Below are 21,843 nucleotides of genomic sequence, written 5' to 3' on the forward strand. Positions count from 1 at the left end.
AGTGGTGCGAAATGGATATACATTCAGTAGAAGTTGCACTTCGAAGTTTGAATTTTGAATATCTTTTTTGGGCTAACGATAAGGTGGGAAGATACTTTCGTGTGATGCTGGGCAAAGGCAGTGAGGCACAGCTCCCGATCAGCCACACGGTCACGAGGGTAAACAGCTGCTACACTTACAACCATTCTGTACTCATACAGCCGTTCTGTTTTTCACTTACAGTACATTATTCAGTAAATTACACAAGATACTCCATACTTTATTGTAAAAGTATTTATACTTTTGCCCAACTGTAGGCTAATGTACGTGTTCTGCGCACGTTTAAAGTAAGCTAGGCTAAGCTATAATTTTCGGTAGGTTAGGTGCTTTAACTTCATTTTCTACTTAACGGTATTTTCAGTTTACGATGGATTTATTGGGACCTAAACCCATTGTAAGTCGAGGAAGATCTTTAATAATAGGGGCCCTAAAATAATCTCAAAATATCTTTTTGTTTTATCTGGTCATTAATGTATTATAAGTCACTACTTTGCTAGTCTTTTTTTTTCTCACCTCTTAAGAGGTCTGCTTAATATGACAAGGCACTGATTTCATGGCTGTTTTTTATTTTTCAGTGGACAAGACATCATAAGTTTTGATGAAATGTTAACTTTGCATTTAACATGTGATTCCAGTCACAGTGGGTCACTTGTAATAGAAAAAAGATAGCGAATACTTTTACTATTGTAATTTTGTTTTGAGAAGACATTATCCTAATCTAGGTTTTTGTAACTACTATATAAAATATACTTTTAATAAGTAATAATATGATATGCAGATTACTTATTTTTAGATATACATTTATATTATTTGAAAATATTTTGCATAGGCAGATGCACTCTGCGCCCTGGATATTTTAAGTTGTGCTGGATTTGTAAATCACTTTGGACGTTCAATGTCTGTGGAGAAGATAGACATTAGTCCGGTTTTGCTTCAAAAAGGAAGCACAAAAATTGCTCTATATGGCTTAGGTAAGATGGTTTTATTTTACTATTTATGTCAATAAATGTTTAAATGTTTAAGCAGCTAGGAAATCAAATTCTGGAGTTAACTTTGCTGCTGTTTGGGGAAACGTGAGGCAATTCTAATTATTCCTTATGGGTGACTTAAAAAAATGATAGAAGGTTTTGGTAGAAATTTTTTAGTATTTTATAAGCACCAATAGTCCTTGATACTTATTTTTAATAGCAGTTTTGGTGAAAAAATATTTTTCCTTTAGTATCTATTTATTGTTTATTTTTTCTTTCTTTTAGACTCAGATAAAAATCCTGAACATTAGCATTTATAGAGTAATTAGAAAAACTGCATTTTGATATCTTGGAAGTCTTTGAAAGTTCTAAAGTTTCACTGTCCAATACAGTGATCATGTAGATACTGGGCACTTGAAATGTGGCTAGTCTGAATTGAGATATGCTATAAGTATAAAATGCACATCAGAGTTCAAAGACTTAGAAAAAAATGTAAAATACCTTTGGTATTTTGGGTTAAATAAAATATCTTAAAATTAATTTCACCTGTTTCTTTTACTTGTTTTAATATGGCTACTAGAAAATTAAAAATTACATATTTGGCCTGTTTTAGTGGCTCACATGATATTTTTATTAGACAGTGCTAATCTAGAGCTATCATCTACAATGCTCAGAAAATTTGCTTTATCAGCTTCACTATCTTCAATTTATTTAGTGTCCAGTAGGTAAAAGCTTGTTTGCTAGGCTTTATTCCATATGAATGGAAGACTATTTTTAGAGCACATTCAAAGGCTATTTTTTGTGTCTTCCTTGGATTAAGTTCAGTTTGATTTGTTTTATGGATGCAATAATTTTATTGATTTTGTTGTGTATAGAGTATTACAAAAATTATAATTCATGTTAAACCAACCTTAAAGTACCCCAAGAGAAATTGAGAAAAAATTTCACGCTGTAGCCTCTACATAGTTTTTATTATTTTTTGAGTGACTTTAGTATAATAGAAGCCTTAGAAAATCTTATTTACTTCATTTCTCTTTGTGTATGTTTTTTAAAGAATAATTATGATGGATGGTTTATTTAAATGCTTTCTCTAGGAAGCTTCTCTAGGAAGCTTATCGTCTTTGCCCAATTTACATAATTTCGCCAACAAGTAGAAAAGCATCGTGGTTATCTATATTTTAGAGATATGGAAAATGAGATCGAGGTATTATGTCTGATTTTGCAAGTGATAGAGCAGGAAGTGGAATATGCTTTTTTAAAAAACTACTAACAGGTATTTTAATCACTGTAACGTTAGGGATCATATCTGCAGAAAATGGTTGATCCTCCTACTTTCAGACTAAGGACACATCCCATTATGCCTCAGTCACTGCCAGAAGCAAACTGCTTCAGTCATCCATTTTCTCCCAAACTCTCATCTCATCCTGTTCTGTTTTCCTTAACTGGACTCTGTCTCTACCCTCCACCCACTCCTCTCACCCCAGCTCTGTATGCTCTAGAGCTCTTTTTAGTTAGCAAACTCCCTCATTTCATCAGTCTCTGAATGCTGCCTGTACTCTCCAACCCTCAGTGAAACTGGCCCCTGAGGTTACGTGTCCCACGTAGTTCTCTCATGGCCTCTTATGGGCTTTAGGGCAGAAAGGGTGGAGGGCAAGTCACTGTTCTCCTTGCTTCCTACTGACACCTCCTTTCCTGCCTGCAAACACCCTTGAAGCTAATTGCCAACTGGCTAAACTGCCTTCTCCATTCCCTCAATTTTCCTACTTGCCTACCTTCCAATTTTGTCAGTGTTCTCAGTGCTTCGACACCCAAGTAGATCAACCCTCTAATGCCCTGGATTTTTTTATGTCTTGGCTTTTTTGTTCCAGTTACATGTTCTGCATGCCACCATCTATTTCATTGGCCACACTAGGAATTCTCTTTAGAAGCTAGACCTCTTCTAGCTCTTATACTTATGTGGTGTTGGCCTTTCTTCCCAGGCCTTCCCTAATCACTCCGTAAGGTAGCAACCTTGTCCTCCCAGTGATAATTCCCATCTTAGCATCCTGACTTTTTTCCCTTTTATAATATTTAAAATTGCAATTTTCATGTTTAATTGTTTTTGTTGGCCTCCTTCACTAGACTAAGGTGATCCTTTGGGGAATAGGAAGAGTTATTTAAAAGTCATTAAATTATTAAAAAGCACAGTATTTGTATTTAAAAGCATAATATACATAAGAATATTATTTTTAAATACATTTTTAGTCTCATCCCCTTTAATATCTCCTCCTATGTATTTTACAATGTATATGTTAAATCAAAAGTACATATATACTTAGAATAAATAAAGGGAGAGTGGAAAACAATATTATTAGAAATTTTAATAAGAATTTGAGCATAGAAAACTCAAATTTTTATTCCACATTTTCCAGATCTTGAAAGTATATATGCTTGACCTGGAAAACATTCTTCAAATGCAACTAACTGCTTAGCAGCTGTCAGGCATGAACCTGGAACATGTTCATTTGTAAATAATGATATCAGATTTCAAATATCTCTCTAATAGGAGAATGAAGTACTCAGAGAAGCACATAATTTAGAAGCAAAACATATTCGTTTTTTAAAACCGAGTAAGAAACCACTTTTAAAATAATGTAATATCCATTTCAGGATCCATTCCAGATGAAAGGCTCTATCGAATGTTCGTCAACAAAAAAGTAACAATGTTGAGACCAAAAGAAGATGGGAACTCTTGGTTTAACTTATTTGTGATTCATCAGAACAGGTAAAAGTAGTCTCTGAAAATTTTTGAGTCAAGTACTGAGGTTCCCCAAATCTCTGTTTCCAAGCTTACCTATTTCAGTAAAATGCTCCTTATGATTTGAAAGTTGTCAGTGCAGGATCAGGCAAGACTTCGAGATGCATTGTGTGACTGCATCTTGAAATTGTTTTCAGTATATATTCATACTTACAAAGAATATTTCTAGCATATGGATAAGGTATACGAAGAACCATAAAATGAATAATCCTAAATTCAGAAAGAAGTGGAACATTACCAGTACCCTACCCCATGCCCTTCCCTGACCACATCTTTTTCCACCAACTCCAGAGGAAGCACTATCTTCAATTTTTATTTATATGTCCATAGCTTTTCTTTATTGTTTAATCACATACACATTCATTATGAGTATTTTTTATTTAGTTTTGGTATAACTGGAACACCATACTTTATATTTTGCAGTTGGCTTATTTTGTTCAACATTATGTTACTAAGATTCATCCATTTTGATGCTTAAAAGTGTAATTCATTTTCACTGATGTATACAGTTCAGCGTTCTCTCCTGTTAGCGAATGTTTTGTGTTATTTTTGCTTTTTTAAACCTTTTTGTTAGGAACATTCTTATAGATTTTTCCTGGTACATATATACAGGTGTTTTTCCAGAATATTAAATATAGCTAGATCAACTTTCTTTTGTTAGTAGTTTTAAGAAATTTAATTTGTTGGCAGGGTGTAGGTTTGATTGAAAGGAATAGAGATTTGAAGAAGCAAGACTTATTATGTGATCATTATAGTAAAAAAAGTGTGAGATGGTAACAGTGATGGTAGTGAGAATGATAATGTAAGGGACAAAGCTGAGAAATTATTAAGGAAGAATCTAAAGGGATTTGGGGCCTGATTATATAATTTATTATTTATTGAACAGATATTTATTGACAGCAGAATACTCTGGTACTTACCCGTCACTGGTACTCGGTGAAAGAAAGGCTTTAGGGGGCAGTCTTATGTTGCCTTATGTATATTCTTGAATAAACAGTGTGAGTTAAAGGAGGAGCAGTCCAGAGTTTTGATATGTGTGGTTTCCATATAGCAAACTGGGAGTTTGTTCCTTCTCTTGCTGAGGGCTTTCCAGTTCTGCTACACTTCGTACTTTCCCAAGGTAGGGATAAGTCAGAAGGAACAATTATCAGCGATTCCAAGCCAGAATGAAAGTTCGGAATGGCAGCATTGGTAAGGGGAATGAGTAGTATAATGTTGGTGTGGCTGGTTACTGGTGATGTTAATAATCTTGATCATTCAATTAAGGTGATGTAGACCAGGTTTCTCCCCTGTAAAGGTCCCATTTTCTACTTTGTAATTAATAAATATTTTGGGAAAAATACATTGAGACTATGTGAACATCCTGTTTCAACTTAAACTTTTGCCCACAAATTTTAGCATCCATTGGTGGATCTTGTTTCCAGCAATTAATACTGTGGTGTTGTTTCTGATTTTTTTTTTTTCCCTCATTCTTTTTATAATTATTAATTGAAATTCTTCTGTTAGGAAAATTTGTCCCTTCTCATTTATTTACTTATTCATTCTTTCATTTATTTATGTTACTGTGGACTCAAGGATATTTATTTAATTCTTTGAGTTATAATCCAATACTTTAATTTTTTGATGTTGTAGTTTTTGTTGCTCAGGTTGTTTCAACTCTGACCGTTGGGAGCTTTTTTACATTGGCTTCTGTGTGCTTTCAACATACCCTCTTCCTTTTTGTTTTTTGAGCATGTCCTTAACCTTCTAGTACCACAAGATGCTCCAGGCTCATCTTGTATTTTTCTCCTCAAGCCCTGGAATCAACCACTTTTCCAAGGAGCCCTAATTGCTTTTATTGGAGAGCGGTATTTAGAAACCCAGATATGGCCACTAAATGTGCTTATTGCTACTGTGGGTCTCTTAGCCCTCATGACTAGAGTTAAAGAAATATATGTATATTCACTAATCCATGCATACATGTCTGTATGTATACATGTGTTAAAAAAAAAACAAACAAGCACGAGTTCATACTGATTTGAATCCAGCCCTACAGGATTCATTTTTGTCTTTTCTTATTTGTGACTTCTTTCTCTAACAGTTAGAAACCTCGATTGTATTATCTACGGTATGTTTACTTATTTTTTTCAATACTGGTTGATATAACAAAGTAATTTCAAAATTGCTGACCCATAGCCCTGTGAGAAACAAATTTGCCAGCTAGGGTACAGTGTTTGTATGTTATTTTAGTCCTTAACCTTACTATATCTAGTCAGAAACACCACTTTCTAAAGTTACTTCGGTCAGTTCCTTTTCCCTTACCCCTTCATTGTGGTTATAATAGTTTTTTTGTAATGCTGTTAGGTTCATTTGTCATCCTCTGCATTCTTAGGTACTTCTTTTGTTACTGTTTTCAGGGTCTTATAAAGAACAGGTTTGCTCATATTAAGCGAGAATTCTGGAGCGTTTTACATTTTACTTTATTTTCCATTTGTTTCTATATGTGGACCAGTTTCTTTCTCTTTCTCCTGAGCAATTTTGTCATGCAAAATATTTCCACAGAGCTGTTTTGATCAGCTTCTAGGTCACAAATCAGAGTCAGCCCACGAGCATAATCTTCCCTTTTCCAGTGCCCTATTAAAGCATAGTTACATCATGTCATATTTGAGTTATTCTGCGTTTCTTCAGTAATTGTGATAGGATCATAACGTTTTTTACATAAAAATGTTTTTTACATGAATATTCCTAGATACGTGAGCTTCTCTGATTTCACTTCCTGCTCTTCCTTGCATTCATTCTGCTTAGCCACGCTGGTCTCCTTGCTGTTCTTGAACTCACTGAATACATTCCCACATCAGCACCTCTGCCATCAGCTCATCCCTCTGCCTAGGACTTTCTTCCCATGCATTCCTGGTCCCTCCTCTAAGTTCTCTGCTCATTTGTTTCCTGTCAGAGATGCCTTCCCTGACCACCCTTTGTATAGTAGCCTCCCTTTTCCATGTAATTTTTCCCTTTATTTTTCTTTATAGCACCTGTCACTACCTGACAAATTATATATATATATGTATATACGTATGTGTGTGTGTGTGTGTGTGTGTATGCATATACGTAAACATATTGTATTATTGCTAATTTCCCCCACTAGAGCAAGGACTTTGTTCACTGCTATGTCTTCAGTCTCTAGAAGAGACCTGGGAAACCTGACACATAGTAGACACACAGTAAATACTTGTTCAGTGAATGAATGTCGGTTTGCCTTAAGTGAATTCTGGTTGAAGTATTTGAACACTTTTACTTAAATTCTCAGTGATATAAATCAGTATTAGGGAAAACTTTTTTGTCTTCCTCTCTTTGGGTTTTCACATATCTTTTAATAATAGCAGCTAATCTAGGTATAAAATGAGAGTTTGAAAATCACATATTCATACAATATTTTATTTAATATTGAAAACTCTTATCTCTGTGTAAGACTGACATTCTCATTATTTTTATAGTCAGTAAAAGAAACATGTTAAAAAAATGATGGTAGTTCTATTTTTAGTTTTTTAAGGAACCTCCATACTGTTCTCCATAGTGGCTGTATCAATTTACATTCCCACCAACAGTGCAAGAGGGTTCCCTTTTCTCCACACCCTCTCCAGCATTTATTGTTTCTAGATTTTTTGATGATGGCCATTCTGACCGGTGTGAGATGATACCTCATTGTAGTTTTGATTTGCATTTCTCTAATGATTAAGGATGTTGAGCATTCTTTCATGTGTCTGTTGGCCATCTGTATATCTTCTTCTTTGGAGAAATGTCTATTTAGGTCTTCTGCCCATTTTTGGATGACATATTTAGAGTTTTGACTTTATTTTACAAAGCTTAGACTAAACTCACTTCCCATTTTCTGTACTCTGGTATACACTCAGACCAATTTATAGGTTTTTACTATTTTTAGAGCTCATGCTTTTCTGACTTTCCCGTAGGGGGAGTTATTCCTCTCTAAAGCCTTTCGTGATCTGCCTCTGTGTGTAGAATTGACTGCTTTCTCTTTTGAGGCTTCTACTTGTCTGTGTCCTGCAAGTTTGTAAACCCTTTGAGGGCAGGAATTAGATACTGTCTTTGCATCCCCAATCCCTTGAACGTTTCTGGCGTATAGAAGGGATGTAATAAATCTTTAGTTAATGGAGAAAGAAAGATCTATACAGACTTACTTATTATGAAGTTTTTCTATATCTCTGGACATTTATAATATTTATTTTTTAAAATCTTGGCATAGGAGTAAACATGGAAGTACTAACTTCATTCCAGAACAGTTTTTGGATGACTTCATTGATCTTGTTATCTGGGGCCATGAACATGAGTGTAAAATAGCTCCAACCAAAAATGAACAACAGCTCTTTTACGTATCACAACCTGGAAGCTCAGTGGTCACTTCTCTTTCCCCAGGAGAAGCTGTAAAGAAGTGAGTAATTATTATAGTTTTTAAATCAATTTAAAAAAATGTGCTATGATAGTCTAACCATCTCATAGGCTCAAGATCTGATGATGCTGTTATTTATATGATAGATTTATTCATAAAGATTGATCATTCAATACAGTGTTACTGTTTGCCCAGACTTTAAGCTATTTTCAACAGGAGAAGATCCCAGTGGTATTAATGATTTTGCTGCTCATTAGGCCAATTCAAGGCTAATATTTTTATTAATTAAATTTTAAGTTAGAGTGCTGTAGGAAAAATGATGTATGAATGGATTTTATTTTGGGGAAGAAGAATGTTTAAGTTTTTTCCTGTGATACAACATTAAGATTAAATTACTAAAAACACTTTTTAAGGGTGTGATTTTATAAATTGTGGAAATTTAGAAATATGATAGTGTTTTTTGTTTTCTGTTTTTAATTTTTATTTATTCATTTATTTTTATTTATGGCTGTGTTGGGTCTTCGTTTCTGTGCAAGGGCTTTCTCTAGTTGCGGCAAGTGGGGGCCGCTCTTCATCGCGGTGCGCGGGCCTCTCATTATCGCGGCCTGTCTCATTGCGGAGCACAGGCTCCAGACGCGCAGGCTCAGTAATTGCGGCTCACGGGCCCAGTTGCTCCGCGGCACGTGGGATCTTCCCAGACCAGGGCTCGAACCCGTGTCCCCTGCATCGGCAGGCAGATTCTCAACCACTGCGCCACCAGGGAAGCGCAGGAAGTATGATAGTTTTGATGTGCACATTTTCCTGAGGAAGTTTACAAGGTGACTATGCTTTCATTTCCCTCCTCATTTCAGACACGTTGGTTTGCTGCGTATTAAAGGAAGGAAGATGAACATGCAGAAAATTCCTCTCCGCACAGTGCGGCAGTTTTTCATGGAAGATGTTGTTCTGGCTGATCATCCAGACATTTTTAACCCCGATAATCCTAAAGTAACCCAAGTCATACAGAGCTTCTGCTTGGAGAAGGTAATTCTTCTAGATAAAGGTCAGTGAGATCTACTTTAGTTGAGAGGTTATTTACCTTGAATTAAATACTTCAGTAGAGTAGAGGGAAGTCATTGTATTTGTTACATTCTCATGAAGCCTGTAAGGAACCCCTGTTGTTTTATAAATGAGTTCAGTTGTATCAGATTTTTTTCTTTTTTTTTTTTTTTTTTTAAATAGGGACTTCCCTGGCTGTCCAGTGGTTAAGACTTTGCCTTCCAGGGCAGGGGGAGTGGGTTCGATCCCTGGTCAGGGAGCTGAGATCCCACATACCTGGTGGCCAAAAAACCAAAAACATAGAACAGAAGCAGTATTGTAGCAAATTCAATAAAGACTTTAAGGATGGTCCACATCAAAAAAAAAAAAAAAAACCAAAAACCTAACGTCTTCCAGAGGGAGGAATGTTATAAATAGAAGAAACTTTGTTTAATTAAGCCCCTCTCCCAGATCCTTTCCTCCTTCTCAAAAACATACGTTATCTTTTCTCTCTTTTTATCCTGATTCGATAATTTGTTCATTTTATTAATGAAAGCAGGCAGTGGCTTTGATTGGAGAATGGCAGGATGTTATGGTAGATGAGGAGAGCCTTAGCCTCTCTAATAATCTCCATTACGCTAATAATCTCTATCACACATCCCTTTCATCCTGAAATCTCCTTCCAAATAAAATCTTAAAATGTGTGCTACGCACCTTGTCACTTCAGTATAAGTCCCATACCTCCCACCATGCAGATTGCCATCCCTAAACCACTGCGGAAATTCTAGAGCCACTATGAAGTTGGGTGAATGCATTTAGTAATATGGAACTTGACAGCTTAATAACATTAATTACTGACACTTATTCAGTTCTTATGCTGTGTAGGCTCTTCTGCTTTGCGTTTTATTCTTACGAAAATCATGATAATGATAATGATAATTATCACTGATATTCATTGGCGGCGTATATATTCTGGACACTGTTGACAGCATTTTGCATTTAATCCACTGAACGATGCTATAGGTAGGTAGAGTCTACCATACACATTTTATAGAAAGAGGAGCTGAACCTTAGATAAAGTAACTCGCCCAGTGTCACAGCTTACTGGCAACATGTAACTCATATAACTGGAAAGTTCAAGAGTTTGCTGGTTTCAGAATGACTAGATCCAGAAACTCAAATTAAGACTGTAGTTTTCTCTGTTTCTGTGTCTGGTCCTGTGCCACCCAGTCTGATGTTTTCTGTCTTAAGCTTCGCTATAAGGAAGGCATTTTCACGTGGTGGCCCACAGACTTACATTGTCCTTACAGCTGGAAGAATCATTTTTTCCCAGTAGTTCCAGATAAACCCCTAGCATTGAGTTTTCCTGGACTGAGGTCATGTCCTTGTCCCTGAACCCAATCTCTGAGGCCAGGGAGATGGAAAATGAATGGATTGTCTTGGCCTAGTCAGGGAGCCCAGGGTCTCTCAATCTTGGCACAATTGACATTTTACTGGGTAACACTTTGTTGTGGGAGCTTGTTCTGTGCATGGTAGGATTTTTACAAGTCCTCTCTGACCTCAACCACTAGATGCCAGCCGGTAGTACCTCTTCCCCCTAGACATGACAATATCTTTATTTTGAGATTGAAGAAATGCTTGAAAATGCAGAACGGGAACGTCTGGGAAATTCTCGACAGCCAGAGAAGCCTCTTATACGACTGCGAGTAAGTCCTCTTTAGATAAATTCAACTTTATTGATTTTCAGAGGAGAGTATTGTACAGTTTACATGGATTTTTTTGGAAAAGTACCAAAGAGTACATATAGTAAAAAGAGCCGTCATCATTGGAAAAAATAATAAAGCAGCCAGGATTTGATTTAATCATAGTTTCATTTTTATAGGTTTGGTTATTTTTTTTTCTCTTATTTTTCTCATTTTCTAAATAGTCTATTGTATTTGATACGTTGGCTGTGCTCTCTGACTTCATCGTTTACTGTTCCCTTCTCTCCCTCCCTTCCAGACACTTGACCTTCTTGTAATTCCTCAGATGCATCAGACATGCTCTCACCTCCTCCAGATCTGCTCAGATGTCACCTCAGTGGTCACCTCAGTGGGCCCCAGCCTAATTAAGATTGCAACCCCCATACCCTCTCTCCAACACTCCTGATTTCACTTCCCTTCTCTACTTTTTCTTTTCTTTTTTTCCCACAGCACATCCTCCTAACCTACGACACCCAATTTATTTATTTTGGTTATTGTTTGTCCTCAGTTACAAAACTATCAGCTCTGTAGAAGCACGGAACTTTGTGAATCTTCTTAACTAACGTGTCCAAAGATCCCAGAACAGTTCCTGACACATAACAAGTGCTTGATAAATATGTAGAAAGAATTGATAAGTATTTGAGAATATTAGAAAAGTCTTAAGAAATTGAAGTATTTCCTGTGCCTATAAGCCTGTGTATCTTTTCTATCATGATATATACAAACAAACAAATAACAACAGACTTTTTTTTTGCCCCTCTGCCTTTCCCTTCTCCTAGCTCCTGCCCTTTCTGATTTTCTTTCAAAAAAATACATTGTCTGTATTGCTCATGTAATATTCTCTTCCTCAATCCACTATAATCAAGGCTCTGACCCCACCATCTCAGGTGGAAAAGATGACCTTCAATTGTCAAATCCAGTAGATTTTTGTCATCTTACTGAATCACTCTTTGGCATTCTCTACTACGAATGATGTTTGTCCCTTCCTATCTTTCAGTTAGCCCTCTGTTCAGTCGAGGCATATGGTCACCTATAGAATGACGACTCCCAAATTTTGACCTCCAGCTTAGACCTCCTTGTTGAGGTCCAAGAGTCCTTCTAAAGCCTTGTACTTAAGGGGTGCGGCCCTCAAACCAGCAACATTGGCATCACCTGGAAAATTCTTAAAAATACAGAATCTCAGGCTCCACATTAACCCCACTGAATTACATTTTAAGAAGATCCCCAAGAGATTTATATGCACATTAAAATTTGAGAAGCCCTGGGACATAGAGTGTGAAGGTAAAGAGTACATTCTAGAACCAGACTGCTTGGGTTTGCTTCTGGCTCTGCCACTAGCTATATGACCTTGAGCCACTGGATCTCTTGTCCCTTGGTTGTACTTCATAGATTTACAAGATCTAAATGAATTTAGTAATCTGGCCCCTTCTCTCTATCCCATTGTCATTGCTGTAGCTGAGGCCTGATTCTTACTTGGCCTGTAGCCGACTGTCTGACTCTGCTTCCAGTTTCCCCCTCTCCCCACCTCTAGCCTCTCCACACTAATGCCAAGATCATCTTTGGAAAATACGATCTTGCATGTCTTTCCTGCTGAAAACAACTTAATGATTTCCTAGCTCTAACAGGAACAAATCTAAACTGTTGCATGGCATTCAGAGGGTTTATATGACCTGGTCTAAACCCACCTCTTTGCTTCTACCTCATTTCCTGCCAGCGCCTCCTAAGCTCCAGTTATACTGGACTAAAAGTTGCTGTTTTCCTAGGCCCAGTGGAGTTTATTTCACTCTTTGGAACGTTTGCCCATGCTGATCCTGCTGCGTGGAATGCACTTCTCTCCTTTCGTAATATCCCCTTTAACACCCACTTAAAGCTTCCCCTCTTCAAAAGAAGCCTTTCTTGACTTCCCTTCAGAGTCGTTCCTTCTTCCTTTGTGTCCTCAGTCTACTTTGTACATACTTCTTTTTTTTTTTTTTTTTTTGAGTTTGCCAAGAAAGAGAATGGCTTTATTACATCTCACTATCGGAAGATGTAATAAAATGTTATATATACATATATATGTAATCATATTTTATTAAATATTTTTTTAAAGTTTTTTTTTTTTGGCTGCACTGCACGGTGTACATACGTCTTACAGCACCATCACATTCTGCTTGCAATTACTTCTTTACATAGTTTATCTTCCCAGTCAGCTTGTGAATTTCTTCACAACCAAGGTGCTGTTTTACTTACGGTGGTACCCCTGGCCCTTAGCAGAGTGCCTACACATTGTGGACACTCAGTAAAGTTTGCTTAGTGAATGAGTTTTGCGACTTTTAGGAGCAGAAGATTACAAATAAAACTAGGCTGGAGTACAGTTGTTAAAAATGTCTGAAGAGTTTTGGGGAGGCCCAATAGCTTGAGCATTTGGCATTTTCTGTTTTAGAACATGGCAGCAGCTGTAGAGGTGGTCTGGGTAACAGAAACATAGTTGCTTTGGGGGAACCACATAGTTCTCTTTATCAGGGCGGAAGGTCCCATGTTCCTCATCTATGTCTGCCTGATACCATTAGAACCAACCAGACTTGAATTGAAAATTGGCATTCCTTTTTCTAAACACACTAAATTATTAATTCATTAAGGAAACAAAAGAACAAATATTTTCACGTAAGTAGTATTCCAGAAGTACATTGTGTTGGCTAGAGGACGCTCACTGATTCACTAATGCAGTGAACAAATGTATGTTGAGTACCTTCTTTCTGCATGTTGGTGGGCGGGGAGGAGGGCCACAGTGATGGTAAAATAGACAAGGGTTACAGGAGGTGGAGGTGTGAGGAGAGACACAATAAACAAATAGCGAATACATGAACAAAATCTTAGCTAGTGCTAAGTGTGATGAAGAGTGTAAGTGGGGTGGAGGTTAGGAGTAATCTGGAAAGGCTGGTGATGTGGTACAATGCTGATTCCCACAGCATACTTCGAGAACAGCTAGTTTAGGAGAACGATTATATCTCTTAGAAAGAGATGTAGTATTTTTCTTTGTAAAGAGCTTGGTACCACTATAGACTTCTTTAGAAAGAGCCTGCCTTGAGAGCAATTATTAGTTCTTTTATAAATAGAAACAGTCGGCCCTCTGTACCTGCACTTCCACATCCACGGATATGGAGGGCTGATTGAACTCCACCATTTTATAATAAGGGACTTGAGCATCCACAGATTTTGGTGTTCTTAGGGATCCTGGAACCAATCCCCCGTGAACACCGAGGGATGACTGTACTGTGTTTTGAAGGAAGGTGATCATTTCTCAAAGCTCACAGATTAGCTTCTTTTCCTCCATGGATTTTCCCAGCATTTATTTTTGTCTAGTGTAAAAGCTTATCCCTACATGACAGACCAATTAACAAATGCGTCTGGGGCCAGCATTTTGTTTTGGTAGAGAATCTCCTTCTGTTTTAAAAGTTTAAAAAAATTTGTTTAGAAATTTCACATCCTTTTCAGATGCTGTTCCTGGTACCTAGACTGCTAGTTTTATCAAGGGGAGATGTAATTTTCTGACATTGTGGGAATTCTTACTGTATCTTGATTCCATCAAACAATGTTCTGCATAAACATAAACCTTTGAAGTTTTATTTTCTCAGTAGAATAAATGGTATAACATCATCATGATCTTTAAAATGAATTGTGGAACATTAACATATTAACTTAAAAGTATTACACATAAACATGAATACTGAAATTGGTGATCTGTTGTTCCCTAGCCTTCATAGCTTATTCTGTATTTCCAGGTGGACTATAGTGGAGGCTTTGAACCGTTCAGTGTTCTTCGCTTTAGCCAGAAATTTGTGGACCGGGTAGCTAATCCAAAAGATGTTATCCATTTTTTCAGGCGTAGAGAGCAAAAGGAAGACACGGGTAAGCTAGTTATCTTTACAAATTAAAAAATGCTCTTATAGGCTTCACATAAATCAATCTCTAGTAAAAGTATAAAATAATAATGGAAAATGTTTTATTATGATTCTTTCTAATATCTCAGACAAATAAACTGATAGTTGGAATAATTAAATCTCTTCTGAAAATTAGATCGCAATCATTTGTAAACTTGTGGATATCAATAAAGAAATGAAGCCTTTCGTAGTTTTTTTAAAACGTGCTGCTGATGAACAACACACTTTAGAGATAAAGTGTTTAAATATCTATTATTTACTATACATTATTAATGTTCAGAGAACATACTCTCAAATTTTGCAGGGCTAAATATTTCAACTTTACAGTGTACAGTGATTTAAGAAGACTCCAGTCTTTTGAAATAAGAGGTGTCCCAGAATATTAAAAAGATATGTACTTAAGGGCTTAAGTTTGATGTTTCTGATGATCAGATAATTAATTTCCAATTAAAGTTCATAAAAACTAATTGCCCTTATTTTAGCATTTATCAAAAACAGGTCATCTGACTGAAACAGTGCTTCTTCTTAAGAAGTATTGGTCCTTTTAAATAGAGGCTCATCTCCTTAGAGCTATCGAGTCAGAATTTTCATAGAAGAATATGGCCCTTGTTTACATGTACACTACCTTGATTTTTATTAACCCCGATTTAATGGGCTTCTGTTTTTCATAGTGAAATTGTGATCACAATGGTGTGTGCTGTTAATTCAGCCTGAAACAGTCATTTGGATATTTAAATGGAGCTCATAGAATACTATTTTAGGGGGGTAAAAATCCATATCAGAGAATGATATTTTTATGCTATGAATTTTAGCTAGTTACTTACTGATGGTGATTTACTTTAATTGTCCATCCTTATCAATTCCTTGAATTTTTTGGGTGTAGCATTTGTGAGAATGTGGAGTATAGAACCTAGTACCTTATGTTACTTGAGTTTCATCCATTGTCAGTTTTGTTCTGATGATCCCTTTTTTGTTTATACATTAATTGCTGAATGGAAACAATGACCCTTTTGTATATCTTATTGAAAGCATGAAATTGTTTGTTGTTTTGGCCAACTCTGCTACTTTAACTACATGTGTGACATCATGCAAATTACTTAATCTCTGATGTTTTGTTTTCTTGTCTACAAAATCAGGATAATAACTGTGCCTGCCTCACGGGATTGTTGTGAGGATTAGATGATATACTGTGTGTAAATGGTCTTAACATAGTGTCTGGCATAGTAAAATATAGTAATCATATTTATGAAGTAATATTAATTCTCCTGTCTTGAAATTCAAAAAAGATTTCTATTCACTTGTCCTCACCACTTTGTAAGAGGCACACTGAACTTTGTGCCTCTTTACCCCCTAAGCCATTGCATAAACTTTTCCCTTTGCCTAAAATACTTTTTCTTTTTCCTTTTTTGCTTAGTAATTCTTATTCATTCTGCAATTCTTTTTTTTTTTTTTTTTTTTTTTATTTATTTGTTTTTATTTTTGGCTGTGCCAGGTCCTAGCCATGGCACGCGGGATCTTTGTTGCAGCATGCAGGATCTTCAGTTGCGGCATGCAGACTTCTTAGTTGCAGTGCAGGTCTTGAGTCAAATGCTAACTGCGTTTGCTATCTGCATGTTATTTTCAGCCTTCTTTGAGACGAATTAATTTATTTCTTCTCTGTGTGTCATATTTTCTGTTCTTACCTCTGTTGTAGCACTTACCATCTTGTATTGTGATCAATTGCTGTTATGGGCGGCATCCTGTCATTTTATCATTGTGTTTTCCACACCAGGTCACACACATGCTAGACAGTTAATATTCATTTCCCTGACAAAGGTTATGAGCAGAGCACCTACCGGACCCTATGCTTTTTGACTTCTTGCCCAGTATTCTTTTTATTCTGTACCTGCTGTTTTTTGAGACAGCCATCCTGCCTAGGAATACAGCAAATGTGCTTGAAACCTGCTTCCCATTTGTCTCACAGAATATTAAAAAGATACGTGTTTAATGGCCAAGATTTAATTAAATTAATAATTTTTGCTGTTTCATCAAGGACATTCTTATGTGAAACTGGCTTTTTGTTTTGTCTTGTTTTGAACTGTGAGTACGAAGTGATGACTCTCAGTAGAACTCAGAGACACTGCCTTGACTCATCCCAAGGCACCGGCAGTTTTACCCACGACTGCTTGTGTATCATTGGTGCAAATGTCAATACGGTGGAAGAGATAAATAACGTCTTAGTCTTATTATGAAATTACATTTGACCTTAAGCCCCCTGAACCAGTATGGGGGGCTCCCAGAGATCTGTGGACCACTCTGTGAGAACAGGTCCAAGAGACATACTACTTGGAGATTTGGAGAAGAAATACAGACTTTGGGGAAACGACTCTAGATATTAGCAAAAATGACATGTTTTTGCCTCAAAATTTACTGCGTTGAGCAAACTGACAGTTGATAAAGTTTGGCCATACCTCCTTCACTGACAGCAACCTTCAGTGAGTTTGGGCACGTTAACATTAAAAGAGAAACTGCTACTTTTTTTTTTCATGGACTTCTTTTTTCTAGGAGAAGAGATCAACTTTGGGAAGTTCATCACAAAACCCTCAGAAGGAACAACTCTAAGGGTAGAAGACCTTGTGAAACAGTATTTTCAAACCGCAGAGAAGGTAATTTCTTAGTTACAGTTCTCAGTTTGGATAATGGCTATCTTATAATAACAGATTTTAATTTAAGATATGTGTAATAGGTAGTTTAAACAAAATGAATCCTCAGAATGTCTCCATGAAGTAAGCAGGGTGACAGTTACATTCATTTATAGTTATTACGTATCAAGAAAAATAAGTGCTTAATTAATGTCAGTCATTAATATTGTTATTATTGTGTCTATTATTGTCAGTGTTGTTATCCTCTTTCTTTTTATTGCTACTACCTAAGTCTGAATCCAGGATTTAATTTTCTTGCATCTGGATGTAATTTCAGAGTTACTTTATTAATAAGCCACTGGATGATGAAGCTATTCTTATTTTTGTGGGTATGTGCCACTTTGAGATCCTCTGGTTGTATTAGCTTCCTATAGCTGCTGGAATAAATGTCCACAAACTTAGTGGTTAAAACAACACAGGTTTACTACCTTACAGTTTTGTAGGTCAGAAACCAGACACTGGTCTCACTGGACAAAAACTGAGGTGTTGTCAAGGCTGTGTTCCTTTCTGGAAGCTGTAGGGAAGATTCCATTTCCTCATCTTCTCCAGCTCCTGGAGGTACCCGTGTTTCTTGGCTCCGGGCCCCCTTCTTGCATCTTCAAAGCAAGAAACACTGGATCTGTCTGGCCGTCGTTTCCCCGGATACTTCTCTGTGACTCCCTTCTTCAGTCTCCCTCTTCTATTTTCAAGGATGCTTGTGATTACACTGGGCCCACCTGGATAGTCCCTGATAATCTCCCAGTTTTGTAGCCAGCTGCTTAGCAACCTTAATTCCATCTGTAACCTTAATTCTCCTTTGCCATGTAACATATTCACAGGTCCCAGAGATTAGGATGTGGTCATCTTTAGGGGCCATTTTTCTGCCTACCACACTGGTTAACCTGCTCTCTTAGTCATCAGCTGCTATTTCTGGACTCTATGTCCCAGCCTCTCAGGCCTCTGCATTTTCACAAGTCCTGTACTCTACTCCTGTTTCTTGTTTTTACTTTGCTTTTTCTGGCCCTTAGTATTTATCAATAGGCTTAATTACCATCCATTGATTTATTTTACTTTGCTGTGTTTTCCCTCCGATAACTAGATAACTTTTTTGTCTTTTTCTCTGGTAAAATTATTCTGTAATTTTCCTTGCTTATACAGAATTGTTTTGTAAGGAAGATGCTGCAACCAGTAATTTATATGTCTCTTACAGAACGTGCAGCTCTCACTTCTAACAGAAAGGGGAATGGGTGAAGCAGTACAAGAATTTGTGGACAAGGAAGAAAAAGATGCCATAGAGGAATTAGTGAAATATCAGTTGGAAAAAACACAGCGATTTCTTAAAGAACGTCATACTGATGCCCTAGAAGATAAAATCGATGAAGAGGTGAGTAAATAATTTGGGGTGGAAAATCTATTATTTAGATAGTCTCTCCTTAAGAGTAGCTCTAAGTTTCTTTCTGGTAAATCACTAATTAACTTCACTGATTTGTTTAGTTTTCTTATCTATAAATTGAGATCATAAAGTGAGGATTAAATTAGAAAATGTCTAATAAGTGTCTAGAACACAGTCTCAAATATGACTGATACCCAGTGAATGTTAGTTTTGTTCCCCATCCATAGTTAGTATCTTCTCTTGAAGATCATGAAAGTGCTTTAAAATGAACCTCATAGGGTGAAAATGTCTGCTTATCTCAATTTTTTATTAAGTTTTGATTGAGATTTTGAATTTCACCTAGGAAATGCAGTCCCTCTGTGCATAAAAGCAGAGGAAAAGCTCTTTAGATTTGACTACATAACATTTTTTAAAGTTTGCATGTCAAATTGTCAAAAAACAAAATTAGAAGGTATTGACATGGAGAAAATATTCGTATGTGGGCAGAATAAAAGGTTAATATTCCTACTACATTAAAGGGCTCTTATGAATCTTAAGAATATTAAACATTTCAATAGAATAATGAACAGAGGACCTGAATAGGTGGTTCACAAAAGAAATGTAAATGGCTAATAGGCATAGGAAACTGGTATTTAACCTAGGATAATCAAAGAAGCTCAAATTAAATGTAGTTTTTATCTGTCAAAGTGGCAACAATTTGAGAAAGATATTTAGTACTCTGCTGGTAGGAGTATCAGAGTTTGAATAGCTGCACTGAAAAGCATTTTTGCCTTCTTAAGCATGTCAAGAAGCTTAGGTTTGTCCTTTAACTCAGCCCTGGGCGATTTTCCTAAGACAATAATGAAATAGAGATTAGAATGGGGAGTAATTTATGTCAGTGTTATCTGCAGTGGGGAAAAGTTGGAAATGTTTTGGTAAAATAAATATTGGCACATACATAGTATGGAATACTATGCAGCTATTAAAAATTACACTTTTGAAGAACATGGAAAAGTATTTTCAGTGTTAAGTGGGAAAAGAATTCCAAAGAGGTAAAACTATACACAATGTGATCCCAGTTATTTTTATTTTATATGTGAGTGGGTGCGTGTATGCAAAGAATGGAAGAAGATATTCCAAACATTATCAGTGGTTATGCTCAGGTAGTGGGATTTTAGGGGATCATTTTCTGTATTTTCCAAATTCCCTCTAAGCAGAAGAACAAAATGTTATTTTTAAAACTCATTCCCTTTTACTTTTATTTTTGTGCTTTTAGTTATTTAACATGATTCTTTTAAAGCCTTATGGCGTCAACTAATGTACAACCAGTAATATTAAATTCCAGGTGCTTTCACAGGGAAGGCAGGTAATCCACACTCTAAAACTACTTACTCTGTGGCTCTGGATGTGTTAGGTTCGTAAATTTTTAGCATGGGTGGATTTGTCAGTCAAGTGCCATAAGTATAACACGACCATACCCCCTAAATGTAAAATGCAAAACTGTAAGACGCCTAGGAGATAACGTAGGAGAAAACCTAGATGACCTTGTATATGGTGATGACTTTTTAGATTCAACATCAAAAGCACGATTCATGAAAGAAGTAACTGATAAGCTAGACTGCATAGAAATTAAATACTTTTGCTCTGCAAAAGACAACGTGAAGAGAATGAGAAGACACGCCACAGACTGGGAGAAGATAGTTGCAAAAGACACGTTTGATGAGGGATTATTATCTAAAATATACAAAAACTCTTAAAATTCAACAATAAGAAAATTTAAAAATCCAATTAAAAAATGGGCAAAAGACCTTACCAGACCAAGGAAGGTAGTCAGTTGGCAAGTAAGCATATGAAAAGATGCTCTACATCTTATGTCATTAGGGAAATGCAAATTAAAACAAGGAGATATGCCACTACATACCTGTCAGAACGGCCAAATTCCAGAGCACCGACAACACCACATGCTGGTGAGAACGTGGTGCAGCAGGAACTCTTAGATTGCGAGTGGGAATGCAAAGTGGTGCAGTCACTTTGAAAGGCAGTTTGTCAGTTTCTTATAAAAATAAACATACTCTTCCCATACTCTCCAGCAGTCGTGCTCCTTGGTATCTACCCAAGGAGTTGAAAACTTATGTCTAAACACAAACCTGCACATGATATTTATAGCAGCTTTATTCATAATTGCCAAAACTTGGAAGCAACACAGATGTACTTCAGTAGGTAAATGAATAAGTAAACTGTGAAACATCTAGACAAGGGAATATTATTCTGTGCTAAAAAGAAATGACCTATCAAGCCATTAAAAGACATGGAGGAACCTTAAGTGACTATCACCAACTGAAAGAAGCCAATCTGAAAAAGTAACTTAATGTATGATTCCTGCTATGTAACATTCTAGAAAAGGTAAAACTATGGACATAGTACAGAAATCAGTGGTTGTCAGTGGTTGGGCACCAATGGGATAAGGGGATGAAAAGGTGGATTCACATAGGATTTTTAGAACAGTAAAACTACTCTGTATCAAACTGTAATGGTGGGTTATACATGTATACATGTCATTATACATTTGTCCAGACTCATAGAATGTACACCACCAAGAGTGAACCTTAAGGAGTTTAGGTGATATGGAGTATGGAGTGTCAGTATCGGTTCATCAGTTATAACAACTGTACAGTTCTGGTGGGGGATGTTGATATTAATAGGGGAGGCTGTGCATGTATGGGACAGGGCTATATGGGAAATCTCTGTGCCTTCCTTTTAATTTTGCTGTGAACCCAAGCTGCTCTAAAAAAGTAAATACATAAAACAAACAAACCCTCCTTCCCACCCTCCACTCCCCAAAATGATCATCCACACCTGGAGTGACATCATGACTTTTGAGAGAGAGAGAGAGTGTGTGTGGGTGTGTGTGTGTGTGTGTGTGTGGGGGGGGGGGTGTGTGTGT

At 36.6% G+C, this 21,843-nt stretch overlaps 1 protein-coding gene across 2 annotated transcripts in view; it reads left to right on the forward strand.

Moving 5' to 3' along the window:
- MRE11 (MRE11 homolog, double strand break repair nuclease) overlaps positions 1 to 21,843 on the forward strand; it is a 75,529-nt gene that overhangs the window by 16,192 nt on the left and 37,494 nt on the right. For both annotated transcript variants that reach the window (XM_036861949.1, XM_036861950.1), the window contains exons 6-13: positions 869 to 1,010; positions 3,657 to 3,771; positions 8,045 to 8,230; positions 9,040 to 9,211; positions 10,831 to 10,911; positions 14,709 to 14,835; positions 17,412 to 17,512; positions 18,738 to 18,911. In XM_036861949.1, the coding sequence (XP_036717844.1) occupies positions 869 to 1,010; positions 3,657 to 3,771; positions 8,045 to 8,230; positions 9,040 to 9,211; positions 10,831 to 10,911; positions 14,709 to 14,835; positions 17,412 to 17,512; positions 18,738 to 18,911 (1,098 nt within the window). The remainder of the gene's footprint in view (positions 1 to 868; positions 1,011 to 3,656; positions 3,772 to 8,044; positions 8,231 to 9,039; positions 9,212 to 10,830; positions 10,912 to 14,708; positions 14,836 to 17,411; positions 17,513 to 18,737; positions 18,912 to 21,843) is intronic.

This window comes from Balaenoptera musculus, chromosome 8 (assembly GCF_009873245.2).
Source record: "Balaenoptera musculus isolate JJ_BM4_2016_0621 chromosome 8, mBalMus1.pri.v3, whole genome shotgun sequence".
NCBI classification, from domain to species: domain Eukaryota; kingdom Metazoa; phylum Chordata; class Mammalia; order Artiodactyla; family Balaenopteridae; genus Balaenoptera; species Balaenoptera musculus.